This window comes from Apus apus, chromosome 6, assembly GCF_020740795.1.
Source record: "Apus apus isolate bApuApu2 chromosome 6, bApuApu2.pri.cur, whole genome shotgun sequence".
Classification (NCBI taxonomy): Eukaryota; Metazoa; Chordata; class Aves; order Apodiformes; family Apodidae; genus Apus; species Apus apus.
The window spans coordinates 1,500,705-1,528,566 of record NC_067287.1 but is presented as its reverse complement, the minus strand read 5'-3'; the positions used below and the strand labels follow the sequence as shown (position 1 = coordinate 1,528,566).

At 49.1% G+C, this 27,862-nt stretch overlaps 1 protein-coding gene across 7 annotated transcripts in view; it reads left to right on the top strand.

Moving 5' to 3' along the window:
- Positions 1–27,862, top strand: part of FMNL2 (formin like 2) — a 133,848-nt gene that overhangs the window by 92,500 nt on the left and 13,486 nt on the right. For all 7 annotated transcript variants that reach the window (XM_051623506.1, XM_051623511.1, XM_051623508.1 and 4 more), the window contains exons 7-15: positions 4,594–4,702; positions 5,890–5,966; positions 8,329–8,422; positions 18,927–19,001; positions 22,417–22,527; positions 24,256–24,405; positions 25,501–25,602; positions 26,594–26,909; positions 27,330–27,533. In XM_051623506.1, coding sequence (XP_051479466.1) covers positions 4,594–4,702; positions 5,890–5,966; positions 8,329–8,422; positions 18,927–19,001; positions 22,417–22,527; positions 24,256–24,405; positions 25,501–25,602; positions 26,594–26,909; positions 27,330–27,533 — 1,238 coding nt within the window. The remainder of the gene's footprint in view (positions 1–4,593; positions 4,703–5,889; positions 5,967–8,328; positions 8,423–18,926; positions 19,002–22,416; positions 22,528–24,255; positions 24,406–25,500; positions 25,603–26,593; positions 26,910–27,329; positions 27,534–27,862) is intronic.

Here is a 27,862-nt window from a genome sequence, read left to right as displayed (position 1 = left end):
CCCCTGCAGAGGGGTGCAAGTTCAGGCCCCCCACTTCCAGCAGTTCCAGGAGGAGATCAGAGAAGTCCAAAACTTCTAGGAACCTCCAAGACCTTTGTCTTCCCAAGTCCCTTTCTGCTGTCAGAAGGACATTGACAAGACAAAACCCACCACCTCCAAACCAGCAACAACAAAATGGCTGAAATGCAACCCAAAACTCACCGAGACCAGGAGTGAGGTCCACCCTGGGCTGTCCTCTGCTCTCCTTGCTCCTCCTCTGAGGGAGCCAGCACAGGCAAATGAGGGGGTGATATTCTTTAGCAGTTAATGAGATAAAAGTGATAGGAGAAACCAGGTGTGATTTGTATCTGTTGTTAATGCAATGAAGTAGAAGTCTGCACCATTGGACTGGGCACGTGTCCTCATTTTAAGGATGAAAGCCCTCCCGTTGAAGTTGGTGGAGGTGGCAGGAATTTGTATTGAGATTTGTGCTCTCCTGCCATGGTGGGACAGGGCTTTTATTTACTTTGAATATCGTTGTTTGTTGTGTAGGTGTTTTAATTATCTGTCTGTGGGTCTTCAGTGTCAGTGTGAGCTGTTTTGCACCAGAAGACACCCTTGCATGTTGCATTTTCTGGGTCTTGGTTGTACAAAGTGCTGGATGAGTCCAGGACACGTGGGCCATTTTCAGCAGTTCTGGCTGATCACGTTAACAAAGTCATGTGGACATGTTTATCAAAATTAACTTCTTCAGGCTGGGCTGAATAGTCCTTCTCAACCTTTCTGTAGGAGGCTGGTGGGTAAAGAGCAGCCTGGTCTCCAGAGATGTCATGGTGGCACATTTATAATCTCTGAATTAAGTTATTTGCTAATTAACTGAATAAAAATGAGTCATTCTGGAGCAGAAACATGCTTCTGCTAGGTCTGGGTGAGAAAAAGAAACTTAAATAATACTTTGCATTTCCGCCCAGGTTTAGCCTTGGTTTTAGAGGCTGTTGGTTTTTGCACGTGGGAGCAATGTCCTCCTGGCTGCGGAAACACCAGATCCTCCAGCAGCAAAGGCAGGGAGCTGGGGAGCAGAGAGCTGGGGAGCTGGGGAGCAGAGAGCTGGGGAGCTGGGGAGCAGCTCCCTCCCTCGTGTGACACCCCAAACCCACCACTGTTGCCTGGCAGGAGGAGAGAGTTACACCCGGCAGGAGCTTGTGCGTGGTCAGGTTTTCTGCTTCTGCTCTTGTCAGAAGTCAGGGTTTATGCTTCTCCTTTAAAGGAGGGGCAGAGGAAAGAAAAGAGGAACCATCTGAATTTAATTACCAGGATAAATATACTCTTGGTGACATAATCTTTGACCTGCAGCAGACAGGAAATCAAACCCAACAATGGGTCCAGATGCTCGGATCAGCCTGATGTTTGGTAACAAGAAGTTAAATACAAGCAAAAGAAGATCGTCTCCCCTGGTTTGGCTCACGGCCTGTGGAGGGAGGTGTTGGAGCTACTGCCGGGCTGCCCTGCCTTTGGGAGGGAGACAAATAACATCAGGGGTCGTTGCAGTTGCTGCCAACAGAGAGCAAGCATCTCAAGCCTCAGTCCCAGCGTGCAGAGTCATCGTAAAACAGTTTCTGTAGGAAAAATCCTCATTAATTCTTGGCGTTCGTGTCTGTGCGAAGAAATTTGCATCTGTTGAAGGGAAGAGATCTAAATTAGGGCAGAATCCCATCTGTGCTGGAGATACGTTCTCTGCACTGCAGCTCTCTGTTGTATATTCTGCACCTGTTTCTCTGCCTGGTCATAAATGACCAGGGGTGGAGACTCTGCAGGCTCTGAATGTCACTGGTGGCTTCAGTGAGGAGCCCACCACCGAGCAGGGACACGTGGGAGGGTGGGGAGGCAGGAGTGCAGCTGCAGGCAGGGCAGAGAGCACAGTGTGTGGGCTGGGGCTGTGTCCCAGAGGGGAGGGTCGTCCTGGGGTGGGGGAAGAGGGTAGAACCTTGACTTTGCCCATTTGGCTGGCCATTGGCATGAGAATCCTCCAAGTGCACACCTCCAGGCTTCCAGCCAGCAGTATTCCTGGCTGCAGGGCAGGTGGTGCTGAGCAGGACGTCTGCAGCCCTTGTTGGGTTTCTGTGGGTCTTTTCCACCTCTTCAGAAGAGGTGAGTGTTGTTTATCACCTCAGACCTCCCTTTTTGGTGTCTGCACTGCTCTGGAGGGCGGGGGTTTGATGAGGTGCCTGGAGAGCCATGAGGGGAACATCTTTCAGCCCAGGAAAACTCTGTCTGGGTGGCTGGATCCCAGGCTGAGCTCCCAGGGAGAGGAACCCAAAGTGCTCTGGGGTCCTGCTGTATTGCAGGGTGTCCTTGGTCCCTGGTTCTGTTTCTCCTTGCTCTCCAAGTGGCTGGAAATGCCAAATTCTGACTTCTTGGACATTTTTTATTACTTTAAGACTTGCTCCCACTTGTTACAGCTGACAAAACTGTCAGTTGTTTGCAGTAATTCTGGTATTTAAGGAGTTGATGCACCAGGCACTGAGGAGTTTTTTTTTTCCTCTATCAGTGGCATGATAAAGATGTAATTACCCTGCTTATTTAAAATTTAAAGGTAAATAATGTATGCAGCCTTTAGTAGTTCAAAACGGAGATAAGTCATTGTAGGAGCTGTCTCTGCTTGACTGGAAATGACTTTTACATCTTTTTTATTGCCATGTTTTTCGTGTTCAGTGAAATGAATGCATGGGAGTGCCCTGGTGTGGTGTGGTTAGATGTTCTCCTGGCAGCACTTCCACACTTCCCAGTGCAGATGTTCTTTGCCCCCTCCCTGGCAGTGTTGAAGGGCAGGTTGGATGGGGCTTGGAGCAACCTGGGCTGGTGGGAGGTGTCCCTGCCCATGCAGGGGGCTGGAACTGGATGGTCTTTAAGGTCCCTTCCGACCCAAACCATTCTGTGATTCTATTCTATGTACTGTAGGGCTCCCAGTTAAAGTATGCACTGCCCCTCTTCTCTCTCAGGAAGGGAGGTTTGGGAGATGAGGAATATCCTCCTCAGGATCTGGTCCCCGGAATCCAGCTCTGGTGCTTTAACCACTTGCTGTTCTCAGGCAGAACTAGGTCATGTTTCCTGCAAACCTGAAATCCGTCTGGAGTGCCCTGAGCTGATTTATGCATTCATATATATGGGGAAAAAAAACCCAAACCCAAGCAGTTTGACTGAATTCTGCTTTGAATGTTGGGGTTTCTTTCATCTTGGTGCTTCTGGAAGATGGAAGCAAAGAGAAGGAGCTGCTGAAGCCTGAGCATGGCTGTGGGCAGGGTGGCTTTGCAGCTGCAGGGGCACAGGGGACCCCCAGGCCCTTCAGCCTGCCCCCTGCTTCCTTCTGGTTTGTGCATTTCAAGTGGGAGCATTTGCAAGGACAGTCATAGTGTTGGAGAGTGAGCTAGTGAGTCAGAATGAAGGAGTCTGTTATTGTTTGTTCATGTGTTTATCGTTGATCTTTTCTGTTTCTGTTGCCATCATGGGTTACATTACTCACTGATTTTAAAAGCTACGCTGCTTTTTTAAACAGAGTGAGTAGACAAGGAACTTGGCCCTGGAAATAAGCAGGGCAATGTCCCCAGTGCACTAAAAATATGGAGAGGAAGTCAGAGAAGAGCAGTGAAGTGTGGTAACACCAAATCTGTTCTCCTGTGCTGTGTGCTCATCCCCAGGGCTCACCAGGGCACCGTGGCCACCATCAGCCCAGGGCAGCAATTAGTGCATCACTGTCAGTGTTTCTTGACCATAATCATCATCCTCTCATTGCCTACTCAGTTTCACATATGTATCTGGACATACATGTATGTCACATGGAGCCTGTCTCCTTGGCTCCAGTCTCCTGTGCTCAGCTCCTGAAACATGTTTTTCTCAAAGAAGCTGAGCAGCATCTCGGGAAGAGCTGAAACGTGGTTTCCACTTATTATGGCATAGAAACAACAGATTTAAAGATTCCCCTTTCTGTTTATTCTGTCTACTTAACTGAATTCAAGGGTTACAATTAAAATAATTAGTGCCCCTGTTCTGAGGGAAGTTCCTAAGGGCTGTATTTTCCTCAAATAATTTGAAGGGCTTTCAGAAAGCTCAGCTGCAGAACAGAAGAGAAGCACCGTTCTGCAATGCAATGCAGTGGGAATTAATGCATGTGCTGATGCCTACAAGTGTTGCATTCCAAGCTTGTGCCATTGCTCCTGTGGAGTGAAGTGCATGGAGAAGAACACCTGGGGTACCTCTGTTTGGATTGTTCCTTGCCTGTTGCATGCCAAGAGAGGTGGAGGTACCTGGCTTTGGAGGAGTCATGCTGTGGTGGTGGGAAGGGCTGAGTCCAGCACCTTGTGTTCTGGGCTGGCCTGTGGTGCCTAGTGGTGGCCAGCAGGCATGGAGCTGTGCATCCAGGGCTTCCTACACTGCCAAAGCAAACAGCCTGCCACCTTCTTTCTGCTGTATTTGCACATGTGTTGTTGCCCCTTGGTCACCTGCTCAGCAGAGCTGAAAGAGGTCTGCATTTTCACCCCGTGGAGGAGTGTTTCCATTCCTTGACCCTTACCAACTAAAACCAGCCTTGTGATTGATGTGTGCTCTTTTTGTTTGCAGGTATAACACCTTGCCGAGCCGAAGAACACTAAAAAATTCCAGATTAGTGAGTAAAAAAGATGATGTCCATGTCTGCATCATGTGTTTACGGGCCATAATGAACTACCAGGTACTTCCCTTCTTGTTCTTCTGGACTGTGCAGGGGTTTTGTTGTTGGGAGGGGAGAGGAGAAGGCTAGTGGTGAATTGTGGAGGTAAAACCGACACAAAGGTTAAATTCTTACTCATTCTTGGGCAATGGAATATAGTCCTTGTGTGCCTGTGCAGATGCTGCACAGATCTGAAGGCACATGGAGATAAGAGCATGTGCATATTGGTCCGGTTCCTGTTTGCAGCAAGGAGCTCACTTTGCACTAACTTACTAGACACACTGTTACACAACTGAGGTTATCATTTGTCTCAGAATTTAGTATTAACACTTAGGAAGTGTGAGAATTTCTCAGAAGAGCTACACAGTGATGGAGAATCCAAACTTCTGCTCTTGTCACGTGTGTATCACAAGGCAGTTGCAGTAGCTGCAAGTCAAAAGATAAATGAGACCAAAGCTAATTTTTCATGAGTTTCTTTTGTCTTCACTGGGGTGCTGGGATCATATGGCATGCCCAGATAGCTTCAGAGAGTTGGGATTTTTTGTTAAAACAGCTAAAAGTTAACGTGTGTCAAAGAAAGGCTGTGGTGAGCAGCTTTCTCATGAGGTGTATGGTCGTACGAGCTATTTCCAACACGGCTGCGAATGTGACCTCTGCCCTGGGGAATACCAGCTCCCTGGGATTTACAGGGTGTCTTACCTCTGATGGGAAGGATACAAGGAACAATCTTGTGCTAATAACCAACACAGTGTTTTCCAAAGCCGTTATTTCCAGTTTGGAAGGGCAGAGCCAGGAGTACTCGTGCAGTCCCCGTGTGCTGCAGTCTCTCTGGGGCAGCAATGGAGGCCGGAAGAGGAGTGGGTTTGACAGCTGAATTGCAAATTGCTCTTTGTGGAATTAACAAGGGCTTGGAGGGAGGAAATGAAGAGCAGAGGGGTTGCCAGTGGTGTAGGAGCAGCTTTTGGACCCCCTTTGGCTGGCTGAGGTGGCCAAACCAAGTACTTTGGACACTGCTAGTTGCAGAGGGGCTGTGAGGCACAGAGGTAGATGGAGATGTGCCGGCTGCCTCGGTCAGCTCCACGCTTTGTTTGCCTTCCATCGCTGGGAAAAACTGCTGCCAGATCTGGTCAGAGATAGGTAATTTGTCGGATTTTACTGATAATCATTTCAGTCCCAAAGCTGAAACTGTTTTCCCCTTCTGTTTTCAGTATGGATTCAATATGGTCATGTCGCACCCCCACGCCGTTAATGAAATTGCACTAAGTTTGAACAACAAGAACCCCAGGTAGGCTGTACTTGCTTTTAGGGGGTTGAAGTAGGTAAGTAAAGAGGACATGGCAAGGGATTTTCAAGGGTATGTTTCTGCACAAACCTGTAGCAAAAATCAGACTGCATTCTGAATCAGATGAAATCTATTCTGTGGTGCAAGTAGGTGCTAGTTCCACTGGATTCGGGAGCTACTGGCCCTGCAGCTGAAAATGTGCTGTTTGAGCACTCCAGCTCTATTGCAGTGCAAAGGGGACCCTGCTGATAATGAGCAGCTTAGCATGGGGTTTTCCTGAAGAATCTTCTTAACGAGATTTTGTCTGAGGGCTCCTGAGGTTTGGATTTCTCTGAGAGAGGGTTTTGTTCTTGCTCTGGGTCACTTTGCTGTTCGGCAGGGGTGTGACTGCACAGTGGAACTGCTGGCTGCCAGGCTGTCCCCTCCTCTCCCCCCACACACTTCTGACCCTGGCAGCCACTTGCAGCAAAACCTGGAGCTGAGGACCCCTTGCATGTCTAACAAAACCAAATCTGACTTAGTGATGTTTGCAAGGCAAAAGCAGGGGATGAGGCAAAGCTGAGCAGCACAGTGGGTGTGTGTCCAGCTGGCCTTCCCTCTGGCTCTCCACTGGCCTTACAGCACACTGCTTGGAGCCTTGTCCTAGTGGAAGCAGGTTCTTCCTTCCTTCCTTTCATTTAGCCCTAGGTCAGCAAGCCTAGGCACAGGATAAATGGGAAGGATATGGGAAGTGTGTTGGTTTTTATCATTTTTTATGTCCTGGAAATGGCGTGATCAAGAGAAAGCCTGAAGTTTTCATTTTTGAAAGAAATGGGTTATTTAGATTTCTTTAAAAAAAAACAAAACACAAAAAAACCCCAAAAAACAAACAACAAAAAACTTTCCAATATGGCCAAAATAATCTGAAGACAAATCTTAATGTTAGTGCTGTTTGAAACTTAAATTTCTTTTTGCTTTAGCCCCATCATGATTTTTGAAGAAAGGAGAGGTTGGGATGCCTGGGGCTGGCTGAGGTTATGTGCAGGAAGGGAAGCAGCAGCTCCAGGTGCTGCTGCAGAGCTGAGCCCAGCCCCAGACTGTGCACACTGCTGGGGTGGTGGGTGACTGCAGGGACTCTGCTCCCCTGGTTGTGCCCAAAGAGATACCACAGACCTGTCTCTCCGTGTCCCCACATGGCTCTGCTGGCACTGGGAGCTGGGCACCCCCTGGGCTCTGCACTTGGAGATTGCCAACCTTCCCCCCAGCTGATAGCTCACCCTTGGAGGGGGTATCACTGAAGATCCAGGGGAAGAACCCCTTGATCCCATCTGAAAGAGCTTGGATTTTCTTCTTGTGGAAGGAAAGAAGTTAATTTTATGAGTAAGAGTTGAAAATGATACATTTAAAATTTCCTAGGAAAGTGAACATTTTATCTGGTTTCCAAAGATAACCTTGACACTTTGAAAGCCAAAAGGTATTTCTTTTTCTGTAACATCTGGTTTGAGTCAGTGCTTTAGCATGAGACTAATTTCATATGTGTCTGCATGATTTTACTATCTGCTCAGAGCCATAAAGTCTGGTTGGTGCTTTTGCCTTATGTGAACCCTGTAAGAAAGTACTGGGGATTATTTATACTGGAGTGCCACTGGGTCTGCTGCATGCTTTTCTTCCAGTAACCTGTTGTCTCCTCTCATTAACATGCCTGTGTTAGCACTGCTGTCAGTCAGTTGCCCAGATTTCTGATTCAGAAGGGGAAAAGACATGCTAAGGCATCTGGGGTTTGCTGGAGTGAACCACGTCCTTTTTCTTGTTTGTTTGGTTTTTTGTGGCTGTGAATCATACCAATTGTCATAGGAAATAATGCAGGTTTGTATCGGGCAAAACCCAGATTTGAATTATGAGCACATGCATTAAAAACTGGGCTCAGAGGAAAGGGGCTGTGTTGTGGTGAAGTCAGCTGAGGTGGCTGAGGGTCTGGCTGGTGGGAAGCTGCCTCCTCGCTGGGTTCCTGGAGAGGGAAGCTCTCCAGGAGGACATGCTACTGAAGGCTGATGAGCTCTGCCTTTGACAGAGTGAGGCAGCTGCCTTTGATTTGCTTGAATTTCCACAAGTTCAGTTTGTGAATTTGATTTTTTTTTTTTTTTGCATGTTTTGAGGAGTGTTAAAATTGGGGGAAAAACTGCATGATGCTGGGAGAGCCCTGGTGCCCTGGGTCAGGTGATGCTCAGTGTTCTGCATCCTGCAGGTTCACGAGGCTCAAGGGATTAAAATTCAAGGGATGCAAACTCCATCTCCCAGTGCCTCCACATCCTTTTTGCAACCAGGGAGAAAGAAGGAGGTTCAGCAGGTCGTGGTCACTGACTGCCCCCATTTCTGTTCTTCACAGGACGAAGGCCCTTGTCTTAGAACTCTTAGCAGCTGTTTGCCTGGTCAGAGGAGGACATGAGATCATTTTATCTGCGTTTGATAACTTTAAGGAGGTATGTTGTTTGCTTTACTGGAGTTTGGTGCACGTGTTGATAGTTCTCTTACCCCTGGCTAGAGCTTCCTCCAGCTATATTGCCCGGAGTAAGGATCTTCCATAAACTGCAGATTTTCCATGAGTAACTTGGAGCTGCAAAGAAGCAGACAGTGGAGTCGATACCATTGTTTTGTTCATGTTTGTGTGTCCCTGAGGTACACAGCTAATGGAGATCTTGAGAGCTTTACTCCAGCTCTTCTGTCTCTGAAACAGCCAGGAGTGCTGTGTCAGATCTCCCATTTTCAGAGCCATTTACACAAGCCCTTGGAATGCAAAACTCCTGGTTTCAGTATCAGTGGAAACTTTATTTGGGATGAAATTTCAAAATCCAGTCTCCATGATGGAACATGTGACTGCTGAAATGAATACAGGGGTTCCACTTGGCTCCAGTGGGGCAAAGCAGTGTCTTCCATAGGTGAGCACGTTCAGGTGTATCACACGTTTGCATGTGGTGGATAATGGGATTTGGGAACATTTTATGAAGGTTCGGAAGCAATAGTAGGGGAGTCGCGTCCTAGGAAGCTGCTGTTCTAGTTTATTTTGAATATTGAATATGTGTGTGGATTTGTTAGCAAAGGAAAAATGAATCTAGACTTTCCAGCTCAAAAATTGTTAGACTTGATGAGTCCCAACTGGACTATGTATAAACATGCAGCCTGTTTTTCCTTAATGCTCCTGTTGCTGTAAGTGGGTTGATGCAGATGATCAACAAGCCAAGTTGTTAATGTTTTTACTTTTTGTGTTTGGGGAATTATTTCTGGTGGGGAGATACCAATCTCTGCTTTACATCCACTGCAAATATTTGCATGTCATAGAGAAGTAACTGTGTTTCTGAGGTGCTCATCATTATACAGAGCCAGAGCCAAAGGTCTGAAATAATCTCCAGTGTGGGCCTGTTGTAGAAAGCTCAGCTTGGCAAGACCAGGCCTGTCCTAGGTGTGATCTGTGCTGTGTATGTCAAGCTACCTAAGGATAGAGGTGATGGGAATGGCACTGCTGGCCAGGCTCCCCTGGCTGGGAAGTGGAAGTCGAGTTGGAAGCATGGTGTGACCATGGAGAAAGCCTTGCTTCTGGTTTCACCGGTGGAAGGGATGGCCAGGAAATGGAAATGAGACCTTCTGCTTCCAGCAGGGGAAAGGTCTGTAGTCCTTTAGTGCAGGCACAGGACTGGAACTGGGAATTGTAGGTTGGTTCTTTCATTTATTCATCTGTGGCCTCAGGCAAGTTCCTGGTATCTGTGTCTTTATTTGCACCTTGGTGAAATGAAGGAATCATGGAAGCAAATGCAGATGAGGTTGTTCTGAAGAACAATTAGGTAAAGTGAGAGAAGTGTTTTAAATAGGAGAAGGCACTGTCTTTATTCCAGGCTTAAATTCTTCTGGTTTATTACTCCCCCATTATAGAAGAAAGAGGACTCATCAGGGAGGACAGTGTGAGGGATTACTGGGGAGCTGGGCAAATGACTACAGCCAAAATGCTCCTGGTGGGAATGGTCTGGGAGGCTCCTTAACCAGGCCCTTTGCTTGACACAGGGAAGGCTGGACAAGAACCTGTTTGTTTTCTTAACCTTCCTGGCGTTTTTAGTTGAGGTTTTACTCTTTTAGTTGTCTTCCAAGTGCTCCATCATCTCTCTTCTCTCTGCTAGCATTCAGAAATTCCAACATAACACGTTGGGTTTGTCTGCCATGATTTATTCCTTCCGTTCCTCCTTGTGTTTGATCAAGTTGTTTGTTACAGTGGAGTGAAGGGGGTGTGCAAGGAGGGGCTTTTACCTTTCTCAGTTCTGCATTTGGCTGTCCCTCTCTTTCTCTGATTATGCTGCTTATCTCTTGCTCTGTGCTGTTGGTTGCCAGTTTCCTCCTGGGTGAATTTTCAGTGATGGCTCCAAATCTTCATGGTTAGAACTCCCTCAATGGTACATTAACAATCTCGGAGTTGCTGGCATGTGGAGTACACAGGGTTAGGTTTCTAGCAGTACACTTCCAAATTTAAATTACTGTAAACTTAATCATATTGGTGTGGGTTCTGTAAGTATGCATTGCAGGGCTGCCACAGCTCCTCTGGGGTTCTTTCATCAGGCACTCTCTGCATATTTAGGGCAGATTAGACTCGTCAGACTAGATCTCTGCCACTCTATCTGCTTGCCATAAAATAACTTCAAAAGGAAAGCTGAACTCCTGCCTAACACTCACCCTGTAATAAAGTCAGTAGGGAAAACAGGATGTTTCGGACCAAATTCCACTCTCATTTACATCAGGGTGAGCATCAAATATTTCATTAGGTTTTGAGCTTTGCTCTGATGTAAATGAGAGCAGAATTTGCTTCTCAGGGTCTGGAAAACCACAGTTGATCTGAATCTCGTCAAGAATTCTTTTAGAAAATGACTTTCCATTTGAAAATGACTTTCCAGGCCAACCTTTTTCTGGCTGGGCTCAGGATGTTCAAGTGAAGGATGGTTTGTTTGGTTAAACTGTGTCTTGAAAATTACTCTTCTCCACTTACCTCACCTGAAAGAGTTGAGTCCTGTGCACAGGTTGTTTCCCTTTGCAGGGCCCTCGGGCTGCAAAGAGAAAATCCAGAACTGTTGCTACTGGTGGGGAATGGAGACCGGGAGAGGGAAGGCTGGGATGGATGGAAGGAGAGGGAGGTGGTTTATGCAAAGTTACTGGTGGCAGGGAACACGAGAGCCCCGTGTTGGAGGCCAGTGAGTGGCAGAGCTGTTGGATACATTGATGTTTGAATTTTGCCAAAGGGCAGGAAGCAGTTACAGGGAAATCCTTGTCTGTGTTGTACGGAGTTAATCCAGAATTGTAAGGAGAATGTTCCAGCTGCACAAATTCCTTGTTGTGAGTGTGGCTTTGGGAAACAGTTGGGAGTTGCTGGGCCACAGGTAAACCCACTGGCATACATGGACCTTTTGGACTGAGTCCAGAGAAGGGCTGTGAAGATGATGGGAGGGCTGCAGCAGCTCTGCTCTGGAGCCAGGCTGGGAGAGTTGGGGTGTTCAGCCTGGATAAGAGAAGGCTCCAGGGAGACCTGAGAGCACCTTCCAGTGCCTGAAGGGGCTCCAGGAAAGCTGGGGAGGGGCTTTGGGCAAGGACTTATAGTGAGAGGACAAGGGGTAATGGATCAAAACTGGAAGAGGGGAGGTTTAGGTTGGACATTAGGAGGAAATTCTTTAGTACATAATTTATTCCCAGAAATACCTGAATTAGCCTAATTGCACACAGGGCTTGGGTGGCATCATGGGATGTCCCTGGGAGGCAGGTGGTGAGACACCCCCCCCCCCCCACCCCATGGTACCACCACCCAAATAAAGCCCTTCCCCAGCTCAGAGACTGCACCTTTGGTCACAGGCTATCAGGGCATCACCAAACCCAGTGAGGATTCCTCCAAGATAAGGCACAGGAATCATGTGGGCAGGTGAACCAAGGAAATCTGGTGAGAACACCCAGCAACAGAATTAATAGAAAAGCTCCAGTTTGACAGAATTACAGCTTGTTGAGGCTACGAGTGCAGAGGGCTGTTCTCTAATTCATTTATGGCCCTGCTTCTAAATGAAAAATATTTGTGGTGTTTCTAGCTAACTGTTTGGTTTACATGGTTTTAATTTACTGAAAGCAAAGTAGCCAGTAAGGGAGTAACTTCAGTAAGGTCACAGATAGGCTGAAAAAAGTCACAGCCCACCAGCACTAATGGGATTGCATAATGAAAACAGTTACAAGGAAATGGTGGGGTTTTTTTGCAAATACCCATTTCCTCAGCTTGAGTGAAGATCTGAAAGTGACAGGTTTGGAGTATACTTCACAGCACTCTGCACTAACATTTTGGGGAGCAAAATCTTAGATCCTTAGGCAGCTTTTCATTAATCTCTATTTTAAACATAGGAGAATTTACTTTAATAACAGCTGAATATTTCTGGGAAAAAAACAGAGGATCCAAACACTCTTTTTTTTTTTTTTTTTTTAAGTAAGCTCAATAGTGTTTTTAAAACAGATACAAACCAAGGAGACAAAAGAATTGCCTGGGATCTGTAGTGCGACAGAAAGCCAGCCAGAAACAATCCTGACTCTCTGCAGGGAACAATTCCTGACTTTGGCTCTCATCCAGCCAAGCAGTTAAATTGCTTATTATACCAGCACATACCAGAATAATTGCCTTCACTAAGGTGGGTGTGTGCTTGTGTGCTTCTCCCTCTGGGAAATAATTTTAGGATTTAAAAAATAAAAACAGAATGAAGGTGCCTTTCCTAAGATGACCCATACCTTTCAAGAAACCACCTTGCTTTGCTCCAAGACAAGAAGGAATGCCAGAAAATAACTGGGAATTCAGATAATCAGAAGATTTTTTGGGCAGTATCTGAACTTCAGCATAACTCGATGGAGACCAGGGCAGGGCAGAGGAGCAGGGTCTGGCGTGTCTGTGCTCCCTCCTGTTGTCATTTAACATCAGTTTCATTGGCTGGAGTGAGACAAGATTGTTCAGCCCTCAAATTTCACGAGGCTTAATTCAGAGTCAGATTCCCCTGTTTGAATAATGAATGGGTGGCACTGAAAACAGCAGCTCTGCGTGATTCTTACGGGCCACTATAATAACTCAGTGCTAGAAGAAACTGTTTGCAAGTGCTGGAAAATGTGAATCCACTGGTTGTCTTTTGCACTTCAGCAGTGTTTTGAGAGTGCCTTAACCCTGCTGGCAGGTGTTTTAACCTATTAAGTATTAAATAACTGTTTACTTAACCAGTAACTTATGGGAAAACTGATGTTTTGTTCTTCAGCACCATCAGTCCAAACAAAGTGTCCCTGTGGCGTGCTGCTTGCCGGCGGTGGGAGCTGCTGGTCACAGTGGGCTGCTGTGGGGGAGAGAAAGCCAGCATTGTGCTGCTGGACAAAGGAGAAGAGGTTCACAAAGGGTCCCATGAATTTTTGGGTTGCATATGCATCAGGCTGTGCCTACCAGCACACCCCTCTGGGCTGCGTTCATCTGCACAGGGCGTGTTGGCTGTGAAGTGGTGCGACCGCTGCTCACTCTTCCAGGACTCAAGAAGGAACCAAAAGGAGGAGGGGGCAGCTGAAAACAACACATACAGGGGAGATGCTCATTTTAACATTTGCATGGCCAGAAAATGTCCTTTTGCTAAGGTTTAGGTATGTTAAATTTGGCCCTGCAGAGGATTGTTTTCCCTGCCCTGACCACCATTTTCACCTTGAATGGAAAAACAGCCACAAAGATTTTATTTCCTGTAGGTGTTTGGGAGCTCCAGGTGTTGCCTCCTGCCTGGCACAAGGGGCATTTTGTGAGTTGGTGAGGTTAGCAGTGTCTTCTCTAGGACTCCATGTCACTAGCTCAGAGCTGTCCTGCTCTCTCCCCCCTGTGCTGACATCTCTCCTGGTGGCAGGAGGCAGCTGCTGTGTCTGCACAGGGCGCTGTGTCCCAGGAGTGGGAGCATCACTCCTCCAGGGGTGCAGGAGATAGTGGTAGGAGATAGTGGTCTGGCAGCTGGCTCTGGTGGTGTTCTGTACTGCTGGCCAACGAGCTGCAGCTCTGGAGCTTGAAATGTCTCCTGTGTTCACTGCCATCTCCATCTGGAGCAGACTCTGTCTGCTTGTGGCGAGGTCTGGTGATGAGCTCCATCCTCCAACAAAATGAGGTGGTGCTCCCTGTTGGTAAATAACTGTCTGAGGTGGGAGGACGACGGATGGGCTTCCATCAGCCTGGATTTTCACTTTCTGCCTGATGAAAACATCCTTAGTTTTTCCAAGACATCCTTGTTGCCTGTTGCTGTCTGCCCAGGATGCCTTCCTGGAGCATCTTCTGGCACATGGGCAGGAGCAACACGAGTTGAACTTTGTTCTTGGGTGGTCTGGAGGTGAACTGTGTGACCTGAGAGCATTGCCAGGTGGATATGGATATAATAATCACTGAATTTTTCAGAATGGATCCTTTTGCTTCCTTACAGGATTATGTTGTATCTTTGTAACAGATCCACAACGGGTTTACTTGGTTAGCACCCAAAGCCTTGCCAGAGAAAGGACCCGTGGTGGGTGGTTTTCCATAAAGCCACATTGTTCTTCTAGAATGGCGTGGGCTTAATGAAACCTAAAAAGGTTTTTTTTTTTTCACAGCCTAAGTAGAGTCAGAGGTTTTTTATAGCTGTGGTAACCCGTTTAATCTTGCTTCTTGCACAGAATAATGCTAATAAAAGAAAGATCAGCCTTTCTTAGTCCCAGCCATGCTTTCAAATGAGAGACCTTGGAAATTTATTCAAATATAAATGGCAACATATGGTTTTATGTGGTGGGATTTGATTTCAGCATTCGTCTTGGATGCTGGCCAATCTTCAGGCTGTAGGCTTCATCTCCAGTTTCACTCTCTTTAATCTTCCAGGATAAATTATATCATTCCATGAAAGTCAGCTCTCTGTCTCTTGCAGGGCACATGTTCCCAGCACTGACTCATCTGATGATAGTGTGAAACACTCACCAGCAGCCACCAAAAGCCACAGGTTGTTGTTGCTTTTCCTCTTGCTGTCAGCTGCTGTATCCCACCCAGCCCGGGTGCTTGTGTCCCAGGGCTGGCAATCCTCTCTCACTTCGGGTTGCTCCCTAATTTAATTAGTCAGCCATTAAGGGCTTGTAGTTGTTTATGTCAATTCTTCTCATCCATGTGGGATAGTTTGCGTTAGATTTCCCAGAAATCAATCCCTCTGGCTTTTATTGTGGAGTGGTCCTGTGCACCATTGTTGTGGTTGTTTCCACAATACATGAGTTTGTTCCGATCGGCTCCATTTTTTTCTGAAGTGGGTACAAGAGAGACACGATGGTTTTGGAGCTCAGGGTTGTAGATGAACCTGTTTTTCCCTTTTGTTATGTTGACTCTTAACTGTTCTGTGGGGAGGGGAGCGTGTGGAGAGCTCTGGAGGAGTTTGCAGTTGGTTGAACTTAAGTACCATCCTGTTTCCTATGGCAGGAAAAAAATGGCTTGGGATAATAAGGTAGGGATGAGTGCATCTGAGCAGCCTGTGGTGCAAGTGAAGGAGAGGGTTCCTTGGGTTTGCTTTGAGCAGGGGTTGGATCAGGCCCAGTGAAAGCCTCCAAAATCAAGTTATATCAGCAGGCAGCTGCTGCCTTTGATCCTTGCGGTGCCAGCAGGTTCCTGAAACTCAGCCAGATTCTGGTTTTCTCCTGGGCTTTTCCTGATGGAGGCTGGCCTCTTCTCAGTGTTCTGTCTCTTTTCCTCCTGAAGGACATGTTGCTCCTGCACGGAAGTGGATGTGCCCTAGGAGGGACACCCCACCTTTCCAATGCTCACCCCCCTGCTCTTCAGTGCACGCTTGGGAAACCAGGGCAGTCATGCCAAAGTGCTCGGGATGGTCTCCCTCTTTTCCCAAGGGTGATCCTGGCCATTTTGGGTTTCAGTTTGGCCATTTGGGTGGCTTTGCAGAGCCCAAGGCTCTTCAGCAGTGACGCCAGCTCTTCAGCCACCCTCTGCAAAGCAGACGTGCTGGGAGGCTGGGGCAGGGGCTGACAGTTTGTTGGAGCTGCTCTAACCACCAGCAGCGTGTGTGCAGTGCTTGGGCTTTCATCTCCCAGCAAGGTGCTTCCTGACGCCGCAGGGAGGCTGTCTGAGGGTTGCTCCTGGAGAACAGCCCCCGTGAGAGTGCATATTTCCAGCCTGATGCTGAATGGCAGTGGCTCTCCAAAACCATCTGTCCTTTCTGTGTCCCAGGGACCCCAACTCTGCTAAGCAGAGAGGCCAGGTCTGCCTCGCCCCTTGCACCACCAGGCAGTATGAAGGAGACTTTGCTCCGTCCAAGGGTGGGTCTGTCTCAGCTCTGTTTCAGTCTAGCTTAGACTTTAATGATGTGTGTTCTGTGAGCCTGATGGAGCAGCCCATCTAAAAGCATTTAATGCTTCCAGACCACTTCCATGGCACAGGCTGTAAGGAGAGCCAAGCCCTTTGAGTTTAAGGTCATGATAAATTGCTTGACCAACAAGTGTCATCTGTTTTTCACAAGGGTCTATGCTTTGGTGTTCAGGTGTCTTTATTCTGCCCTGGAAGTCTGTGGGGTTCAACTGGAAACACTGAACATCCCTGCCTGCCTGAAGCTGTGCCAGTGGGGAATGCTGAGCCCGCACCAGGCCCATTAGTTGCAACCTGTGGGATTGTGGCCATGAATATTGATTGTGTTGTTATCACATAGTTCATCATAACCAGTGTCCCCCTTCTCTCACATAGATCCAGTGGCAGAATTCCCATTGACGTCAGGTACTGACCACAAAAATCCAAATGGTAACCCAAATACTAACTAATTTTGGTTCAGAATGGCAGAAGATGTGTCACACACACCACAAGGACATTTTATTCAGCCACAACAGACAGCAGAAAGCATGGTGAGAGGTCACCCACCCAGCCAGTACTCACAGATCTCCTGATAGCTCAGTTTAGGTCCCACCAAACTCTGTGTGACTTCAGTGAGGTCTGCTGGGTGCCTTAATCTTTGTGGAGGTACATGCTGCAAAACAGACACAGCAGGAGGAAGCTGATCTGGGAATAGTAATAATAATGCATACTTTGTGAAGAACTGGGTGATGGATTTAAACTGAGAGAGGGGAGATTTAGGTTAGATGTTAGGAAGAAATTCTTCACTCTAAGGGTGGTGAGGAACTGCAATGGGTTGCCCAGGGAGGTTGTTGATGCCCCATCCCTGGAGGTTTTTAAGGCCAGGTTGGACAAGATTTTGTGCAACGTGGTCTGGTGGTTCCTTGCTCATGGCAGGGGGGTTGGAACTTGATGATCCTTAAGGTCCCTTCCAACTTGAATGATTCTATGATTCTAGATTTAGATTAGACATCAGGAAGAAGTTCTTCACCATGAGGGTAAGAAGGCACTGGAACAGGTTGCCCAGAGAAGCTGTGACTGCCCCATCCCTGGCAGTGTTGAAGGGCAGGTTGGATGGGGCTTGGAGCAGCCTGGGCTGGTGGGAGGTGTCCCTGCCCATGGCAGGGGGGTTGGAACCTGATGATCTTTAATCTATGATTCTTCTATGATTCTATAACTTTTTTGGGGGGGTGTCTAGAAACCCAAGTTGGGTCTCCTTGTGGGGTACACAGGCATAGAAATACACACAGAGAACCTGGCCAGAGAGGTTAGTTTTTAAAGAAAAAGTAGCCAGTGCTCCCACCAATCCTTAGTAACTGTTCCTTGGCTAATTTCCCATCCTTGCTGTGCCATGAGCTGGCAGCCACGGGGGACAGCAGTGGATGTCTTGGAGGGCTGTGCTGCTGCTTGGAAGCTGGTGGACCCTAACAGGACAGCCTGGGTTGGAGGTCCCACTCCTGCCCCCCTGCTCCTGGCCAGTGGCACTCAGCGCTTTTGGACACTTGGGTAAAATCTGGTTAAGGAGGGAAGGAGCCTCTTTGGCTCACCCAGGCTTTTGTGAAGAGAAGTTTCAGTCCTCCAGATAACTGGGCTCTGCTTTTCAGGGCCCTTAAGAGCAGAACAGGTTCTTTCAGAGCTTCTTCTGTCCCTCTGCAAACAGTCTTTGAAGAGGGGGAAGCTGGGAACAGCATTTAACACTGTTTGTGCACAGATGTGCCCACCCAGCCACTTAGGCTTTGCCCAGAAGAACATGTCTGTGCTCCTCCTGAATTCACTGCTCACATTGATGCCAAAATCCAGCACTGGCTCCTGCCCCTGTGGCCTCTGTGTTTGGTGTAGTCTGTTCATGTGGGGCCAGAAAACTACCCTGAACAATGTCACAGGGAGAGAGGACAGGGAGATGGGTGCACCTCCCAAGCCTCTCCTCTGCTCCCTTTCCCTGTCCAGCTTGTTCAGTGCTGTGTGATTTTGTTGTGGATCGCTCTGAAGCGCTTCTGTGCTGAGAAGAGTAGGACTGAGCCAGAGAAGCTAGTGAGAAGTAGTCAGATTTAAACAATATCCTGAGACCTGCTTCATCTTTAATCCTGTTTCTCCCTCAAGTTGCTTGTGTTTCCTGCCAGCAGCCCTGTGTTCCAGCTCTGTAATTCTGACCAGCTGATGGTTATGCTGATGTATTTCACTCCTCCTTTAGCCGGTGATAATTTTCTGTTTTTTCCTCCCTGTAATTTGGTCTTCCTCCTAATTACATTCTACTCCAGTGGAAAGCAGTGGGAGAGTGGCCGAGTCTTCCTGTGGCAGAGCCTGGCACAGCCCTGTTGCATCTGTCTGTACCACCAGTGGCTGTGATGAAACTTTTAGGGCAAAAAGAGATGCAAAGAAGTATGTTATAATTGTACCTGGCCCCTTAGGCTGGAGGTGCAGGTGCTCCCATACGATTATTCAGCTAGATTTGTCATGAAGAAGAATATTTTTCACATGGGGAGGAAGCCTGGATGGAGAGGTTTTGAGTGAGCCAGATGAGGTGCTTTTTGAATGTTTTCAGTGCTCTCTCTTTCAAGCTGTGGTTTGCCTTCCTTTTGCAGGTGTGTGGGGAGAAGCAGCGCTTCGAGAAGCTGATGGAGCACTTCCGAAACGAAGACAACAACATAGACTTCATGGTGAGTGCTGCTCAGCATCAGCCAGTCTCGGTTTCAGGGTTCACTGGGTCTGGTCCTGCAGTCTCAGGCAGGGATGTATCTGCCCTCTGGTCCTTGTCCTGCAGTCACCACGAAGCAGCTCTCGAGTATTCCAAGCTACATCATGTGCGTTTCATTTTTAGCGTCCGTTCCATTCATTTCTCTGCAGGAAAGGCCTTGTCCCACGGAGAAGGTAAGAGGGAAGTGGCCTTTTGGTGGCGTGTGCTGTTCCTCTGCAGCAAAGCAGCAGCTTCTGCACCACCAAGCTGCCTGTTCTGTCCCTGTGCCAACATCCTCCGAGCCACAGACAGGGAAGTGTGGGAGAGACTCACTGCAGCTGCTGTCTGGCCTTATCTGCTGATAAATATAGCAGTAGTCTGCACCACTTTTGGTTCCTCAGCGTGCATATGCATGATTATTCACCAAATCCACTTCCCCTGGAGCACAAGAAGGGCGAGGAGGAAGCTCTGGCTGGCACCCACAGGCACCAGTGCCAGCTTGCACCTTGGCAGCACCTGGAAGGCAGTGGCCTGGCAGTGGGGATGAGCTGGCTGATTGATTGTGTGTCTGACAGCAGAAATGCTTGAATGGCAAGTGAGTGCTCGTGTCAGAAGTGTGAGAAATTTGAGGCCTGTTTGTAATCAGAAAGCATGCTGGCATGGTGAGTGTGTCTCCCTTGCAGGGCTCAAGCTCAGTGCCTTGGCCCTGCCCTGCCCCTGTTCTGGGGTGAGAGCAGAGCAGGAGGGCTTTCCACCCAGTCACACTGGCCTGTCTGTTGAGACCTCTGTTAAGCATCCCTGACATTTTATTCTGGTTTAGTACTTTATGTTAAATACCTCTTTCTGCCAGGACTTGGGTATTGAAGCACCCAGTGTAGTGTTTCCTACAGGCTTTGAACACTCTGGTGTCAGTGGCTTGCAGCCCTGCTGGCCAGGAGAGGCTCACACCCCTGAGGGGACAGCAGGATAAAAAGGAGTGAGAAAGGATGGCCTCTCCCTTGCACTGAAAATGGAAAAAAGAAGTTACAGTGATCCCTGCAGTTTCACTCAAGTTAGCAAGCTGCTCTCAGTAACCCTCTGACATCTCACAGTTGGCTTTGTTCCTTATTGCTGCAGTCCCAGGAAGGACATGTTGGTAGTTCTAGTATTTTTGGATGTCCATACGATTTAGTCTGTAATTGAGCAGAAAGACTTGTCAGTCGCCAACACCCGAAGTTGTTTTCCTTGTGCTGACAGGGTGAGGTAAATGGGACCTGGGAAGCAGGAGAGCAGCAGAGCTCAGTGCAGCAGCCCTGTGCAGACAGACACTGGGCTGTGAGCTGTGGGATTTGTCCCCTCTTTAAAAAAAAAATAAAAATATATCATCCCTCATCTGTGTTTAAGTTGCAAAAGAAACCCCCTGGCGCTGCGGGAACCTGCGGGTTGCCGGGTGTGCCCTTCCCACGGGACGGGATAAAGGCAGGGCTGGAGCCCCAGCTCCAGGATGTCATGTTAAAGCTCAAGTAATTCAAGGAGTTGCAGTGACTGAACATAAACAAAGAGCTGTTCCTGCAGGACCTGGCTTTCACACTGCCCGAAATGGAGAAGGCGAGAGCTGTGGAGAAGCTGGAGCTGGAGGGGGCTGCAGTTAATTGCACGGATCGACAGGGAGGGAAGAGCAAGAGTTGTTGACATTGACTTACTTCATTTTAAAAGCAACTTTCTTAGATTAGTTTTCTTTGACTTGATAAATTCCTTAGTTGTGTATGTAAGGATCTGAGAAAGGAAATGAGAATTTGGCCCTGAGGTTGCGACAGCCAAAGCAAGTACAACAAAAGTGCTTTTGAAGGAGGAGAATTTGGCTCTGGGTGGTGGGACAAGCCAGCAGGGTTCAGCTGGTGAAGGCCAGACGAGCACTAGGAGGAACCAAGGTTCCTGCAAAGGGAACTGGAAAGGGTCCTGCAAAGACTCAAAACATGGAGTTAAGTTTCCAGCTGCAAGGATTGGGTTGTTTGTGGAAGAGATGTGCAGGGATGAGGCATCACAGGAGGCCCTGGGTGAGTCTTTAGACCATCTTCCTCTCTTCCTTGTGCTTCTCCCTTTTATCAGTCTCACAACTTTACATTGGAGTTAAAGTGGTTTTGGAAATAGAGTGGTTAAAGCTGGTCAGGATCTACATGAGAAGAGGTAGCTGCAAGGTTTTCACTGACCTTTGTTTGACCGTTTTGACTTCTTCTGCCCCTGCGGTCACAGCTCCAAAGCTGGGAAGCACCAGGCAGTTCAGTCAGGACAGTTTTACGGCAGCTCAGTGGCTGCTGGGAGCTCTGGCTGGGAAGAGCCGCCCAGGACATCCTGGCCAGACCTGTAGTCAAAGGCCACCATGCAGTAGATGCCCAAGAGTTTATACTCTGGGCTCTACAGCAGATGACAGAGAATTGGCCAATTTCTGGCAGCAATCTGGTGATCCAGAGGAGCGGCCTTCAGTTCTTCCTTCCCACAACATGAACCCGAGACCTGGGGCCTCCTGATGGCTTGTCCTGCAGGTAAAATCAGGTTGCTTCTGTTTTGTGTCCTCAGGTTCATCCTAGAAGTCTAGGCAGTATCTCAGTAGACGTTGAGAAGCTGGTATTCCCCCTTGCTGCAGTGTTGCCAGAAGAATGGGGTTATTTATGCCCACAAAAAACCCAGCAAGGAGTAGGCAAAACCTCTCCTAAAGCAGCTCAGAGCATGACAGATGTGGTCATCTGAGCTGCGAGAGGGCTGGGGATGCTGGTGCAGAGCAGGATTTGGCCATTTTTTTTTTCACTGGAGGAAAGCACAAAGCTTTGGGGTTTGCACCCGATTCCTGCTGCTCTGCAGGAGGTTTCCCTGGCTGCTCCTTCTGCTCGTGACCACGTTCCCTTTCGTTCGCTGTCCTTGGACGCGTTTGGATGCCAGCTCCTATGGTCTGGTCCCCTGCTCAGTTACCAAGCCACAGCTTTGGAAACACCACTTTCTGCAAACAACAAAAGCTCCTTTTGTGAAGGGCCCGTTTTCCCGAGCTGGGGGTTCCAGTTGCAAAACCAGCCTCACTTTTACAGGCCGTTGCAGAAACGACAATTGTTTTCTTAAGAGCTTGTGTGATGTCTGGCCCTGTGAGCTGGCGTGGAAAGCATCCACCAGCATGCAGTAAAGGTAGAGTCTGCAGACATGACTCAATTTCTGGAACCCGTCTTTGCCTTTATCACAGCAGACAAACACCCCGTAAGCCTGAGTCCAGGACTGGCTTGGAAAACCCCTGCAGAACAGCAGGTCACACTTTCCTCTTGGAGTCATGGCAAGGAAATGTGGTCATCCACCGTGTTGGACCCATGGGGCCCCAGGAGAACCCCCTCTGGGCCATGCTGTTGCCTCCTCTCACGTCCAGGTTGTCCTTGCAGGTGGCCTGCATGCAGTTCATCAACATCGTGGTCCACTCAGTGGAGGACATGAACTTCAGAGTCCACCTGCAGTATGAATTTACGAAGCTTGGCCTGGATGAGTACTTGGATGTGAGTATGGGCCATGTCCAGAGGAGGGCAAGGGAGCTGGGGAAGGGGCTGGAGCACAAGTCCTAGAAGAGCAGCTGAGGGAGCTGGGGGTGTCCAGCCTGGAGCCAAGGAGGTGAGGGGAGACCTGCTGGCTCTGCAGCTCCTGAGAGGAGGTTGGAGCCAGGGGGGTCGGGCTCTGCTCCCCAGGAACAAGGGATGGGACAAGAGGAAGTGGGCTCCAGTTGTGCCAGGGGAGGTTGAGGTTGGATCTTGGGAACTATTCCTTCCTGGAAAGGGTTGTCAGGCCCTGGCCCAGGCTGCCCAGGGCAGGAGGGGAGTCCCCATCCCTGGAGGGGTTTCCAAGCCCTGTAGATGCGGTACTGAGGGACGTGGGGCAGTGGTGGCCTGGGCAGGGCTGAGTTAATGGCTAGACTTCATCTTAAAGGCTTTTCCAATCAAAACAATTCTGTGATCCTATGACCTGGGCCTCCACACCTCACTGCTCCCCCAGCAGGGCTGACCTCAGCAGGGGCGTGCAGGCTGGGCCCTGGAGGGTCCACACCACATTCCCCAGTGCCACCACTGCCCAGCCTGGTTGAAACCTCCTTAAACTCCCTCTCCCTGGGGAGGGCAGAGCTGGGTTGTCCCATGGCCTCTGCTAAAAGGGCACTGCCCTGGCTGGGGGCTGTGTCCTGGAGCCACCCCTGCAGAAGAAGACTCAGCTGCAACGGGCTGCAATTACAGACTGGAGCTTAATTGGTAGCTTTGCCTTATGACAAAGGGAGGATGAACCGCAGAGCTGCTCACCCGCGCCACGTCCCGGAGCTCCAGCTGGGGGCTCGTGTCGCCTGCCACCAGGGTCCCCTCCACCTCCCTCTGGAAGAACCCTCCTTGGAGCTTTCTCCTGACAGCCAGGCGATTGCTGGCATCCTGTGGGAAGCGCTCTCTTGAAGAAGAAAGCTGTTTTTTGGGTTCCCCTTCTGCATTTTTCTCTCTCTCTCTCTCCCTGTCCCTGCCCTTGGGAGCACACACAGAGCTGGGCTTGAGGCAGGTTGGTTTGTCCCCACAGACTCCTGCTCAGCAGTCACCAGGAGAGAGGATTTTTGCTGCCTGCAGGAAGTATTTGTACATGGGGGTGCCAAGTGCGTGTCTGTTTGGGGTCCTGGAGTGGACCCTGCAGTCCATGAGGAGCAGGGAGAGCAGCTCAAAGCATGCTCTGATGTTATCTCTGGAGGTAAAGCTTGCTTGTTCTGAGCACAGCAAACCCAGAGCAAGGTCAGTGAGAGCAATCAGAGGATCTGCTCTGGGCCACGTAGCTGCTTTGAACCCAAACACAAGTAATGGCCTCACCTCTGCCTGCTGGCCACCAAGCTGGTGGCCACCATGGGCACAGCAGGGTCAGCCCCACCAGCCACCATCCCAAGGCTGGGTGGTGGAGTCAGAGCTCAGCACAGTCAAGCAGCAAAGCGTGGAGGAAAGCAGTGTCCTCTGTAGCAACAACCTGTACGATAAGTACTGTCCTCTGTAGAAGGTGAGATGCTGCACAGCTTTAATGGAAAGTTCTGGCTGTTTGCTCTTCAAAAGTGGCTGTTTCTCACTTATGACCCATCTAATGTTAAATGGAGAGTGTTTTCCCGGGTGGTGGAGGTGGCCTGAGCTCCCACTGCTCTCCTCTGCTTGCTGTCTGTGGCCCTCCTGCTGTGACGGGCTGTGGAGCCAGCTGACCCCCGTGTCCCTTCGGGTTTGCAGAAGCTGAAACACACGGAGAGTGACAAGCTGCAGGTGCAGATTCAGGCTTACCTGGATAACGTTTTTGATGTGGGAGCTTTGCTGGAGGATGCTGAAACCAAGAACGCAGCCCTGGAAAGAGTTGAAGAACTGGAAGAAAACATTTCCCATGTTAGTACCGCCCTTTGTCACCTTTGTCTCGGGAGTGGTTCGGAGCCCACTCGGTGTGTGGGCTTTGCCACTGCCCGTTTTGGGAGGTGGAAGCACAGACACCAACTGGGCTGCGACCTTTGGGGTGAGAAGTATTTACTTCAGGAGCAGGTTTTGTACCACGGGGCTTCTGTACTGGGGGAGTAATTTGTTTGGCAAATGAAGGAGTTCGGGAGACCTCAGGCAGGTAAACTTCTTGGGTGCTTTCGTGCTCTATTTTGAACCTCAGACTCTGCATGTTTTAGTTACTAGGTGCTCCACTGGCTACCAAGGTGTGTTCATAAGCTGTTCATTGACCTGATGAGAAAATGTCTTATTTTGGCATTTTATTTACTGTCTGACCTGACACAGCTCCCAGCTCCTCATAAAGGATTGCCTTGGTAGTGGGGGGCTTGACACACCATTTCTGTGTCCATCAAGTTTTATCTCAAAGCCACAGCAGCTGGTGCCACCCCACCACCCCTGCAGCCTTGCCTGGGTTGGTGTGACTGCTGGTGATGGCAAGAGCCAGCCAGGGCAGTGGGGCTTTCAGATCTCAGGTTTGTGGGGCTGGCAAAAAAATAAAAAATAATTCAAAAGACCATGGGGGGGAAAAAAAAAAAGACAAACCATTTAATTAATTACTCATCAAACTAGCCTCATTTTATGGGCGCCACCATTTCAGCATCTGTTGGTTTTGCAGCAGTGCCCCTGTGGTGTCCTGTGGGGTTTTGGGCTTTCAGATCAGACTTAGTGTGTGTGAAATACTTGCATTTTGAGTGGTTTATTATCGAGTAGGCTCTCCTACCTGGACGGGTTCATAGCTGTGGTCCAGCCAGGTTATCTGCTGGTCCTAGCTGAAGGATAACATTCATCCTCAGAGGAACCTTCACCAGGGCACGGAGCAGCACCCGGTCACATGTAGGAACCCTTCCTCTCTCCAAAGCAAGGCTTCAGTGTTTGGTGGAATATTGATTATACAACATGTACCACTGCTGCAAGAATGTCATTCCTGACATTTTGGGTGAGGAAACTGCTGTTACCCACTTTATAATCTATTTCTCTTTTGAATGGTAGTTATCTGAGAAACTCCAAGATACGGAGAACGAAGCCATGGCGAAGATTGTGGAACTGGAAAAACAACTTATGCAAAGAAACAAAGAACTGGATGTGATTCGGGTGAGTGCAGTGGGAAAGCTGTGGCTGGGTGCCACGCTGCAGGGGGGTCATCTCCTGTGCCCTTGGTGTTTAGGAGCTAAGGACACTTCTAATGGGCCAAGTGGCTTCTGTTGGCTTCCTAATTTTGAACCTAGGGCAGATTCCCAGTCGAATGACTAGTGTGTGCACTCAAAGATGGACCTGAAGTTCTTTGCCAGCAAATCAGTGAATGGGTCAGGTACAGCTCATCACTCAGCTTACCTGTAGCATCCATGTTTGGAGTTTTGCAGGTGTGGTGGGCTGCAGAGGGCTGGTGGAGGTGGACCTGGAGTCCTTCAGCCTTGGGCTGCGGAGCAGCAGGACAGGAGCAAGTGCCCTGGGCCTGTGCTATCGAGCACAGCCCCTTTCTGTGCACAATCCAGACTTGTTACTTCTGGGTGTACAACCTTAATAGCAAAAATTATTAGTAAAATATTAACTAGCTTCAACCTAAATGTCGTCTAAAAGTGTGGTGCTTCTAGGGTTCCTTTGGAGGATCTGCCCTGGGTGTGTGCAGGTACAATCTGCCCTCCAGACAAGGAGCTCTGCTCCTGCTTCCCTTTATGGGCCAACATCTGCTCGTAGTTGCAGCAGCCAGCAAGGCATCAGATACTGTCTGTTAACGTCAGTACCAAGGAAGTACTGAATGCATGAACTACATGAAGTACTACATGTTTCAGACTGACATAAGAAATGGGAGACATAATGAAAAAGCCATGATGAGAAATTCTGCACCTCCAAGTGTTGGTGCCCACAGGTGAGATTTCTCCCAGGGCTCAGTGCTGTGCACAGCCTTGCTGCTGCCTTGGGAAAAACACCCAATGAACTCTTCCTCACCAGTAAAGATGTGTGGTTTGCACCAAAGCTCGGGGTCAGTTAGAACCTGGCACAGGGGCCATCCCGTGTCAGGCTGTTGTTGGTGTTCTGTTTGGTGAGTACCAGTGCAAACTCCCTCTTTCTGCTGCACTCCCAGGAAATCTACAAGGATGCCAATACCCAGGTCCACACCTTGAGAAAAATGGTGAAGGAGAAAGAAGAAGCCATCCAGCGACAGTCAACGCTGGAGAAAAAGATCCATGAACTGGAGAAGCAGGGAACCATCAAGATCCAGAAGAAAGGGGATGGTGACATTTCTATCCTTCCTGTTGCTCTGGCCTCTGGGCTGGTGCCGGCAGGCTCAGAGGCTGGGGCTGGTACGTGTGCCACACCAGTGGCTGGAGCTGCATCTTCAGTACCATTGCCACCCCCTCCACCACCACTGCCTGCCTTTGCAGCAGCGTCTGAGGCAGGTAAGAAGTGCTGTGTCCCCCAGAGGTGGGCTGGCCAAGGGCTGGAGGTGGGCTTTGTTGGGGGAAGAGTCACAGCAGCCTTACACTGACAAAACCTCCTCCAGTTGTAATGACCCCCCTTGTAGCAGCTGAGGTCCCACAGCTGTGTTTGTCCTCACTCATGGGTGGCTCCCATGTTCATCTGATCCACTTCTCAGCCCTTCAGTTGAGAGGTACAAACACCAGCTGCTTTTGTTAGGGTGGTTTCCCCCCCGAGTTAATACGCTTTGATGAAGGGTCCAAAAAATGCCTGGGCCAGTATGGTGGTGGAGAGGAGATGCCTCGTGGGGGACGAGGTGGACGTAGTGACTTTTCCTGCAGGTGCTTGTGACCTTTTGATTGGTTTTCACAGCAACGCCCCGTTTTTCCTTCATGTCACAGTGCAAAACGGCCCCGTGTCGGTGCCGATGCCGCCGCCCCCGCCACCACCTCCACCACCTCCACCACCTCCACCACCACCTCCCCTCCCAGGTCCAGCTTTGGAGACGGCTCCTGTGGCTCTGCTGCCCCCACCACCCCCACCCTCAGCACCACCCCTGCCTGGGACAGCCTCTCCCACCGTGGTCTTCAACTCAGGGCTTGCAGGTAAAACCACCCTCCGTGTCTCCCTGGCGTGCTGCTGATGGCTGGCAGAGAAAGCAAGGTCAGGGCTGGGGCTGACAGCGTACCAAGGTGGGACTTTGTTGCTCTCAATCACCTGATTAACACCCTTTATCTCTTACTGATACCATACTTAGAGGGGTTTGTCAAAGGAAGGGGCATTAACCAACCAAACGCTTTGGTTTGCTCTGGAAGAGGTGGCTTCTTCGGTGAAACTGAAGCCATTGCCAGGAATATTTTCCCAGCGTGATCATTTTTTTGGCTTTGAGCAAACGTAATATGGTTTTGAAAGAAATGCAAAGCTTCATGGTTTT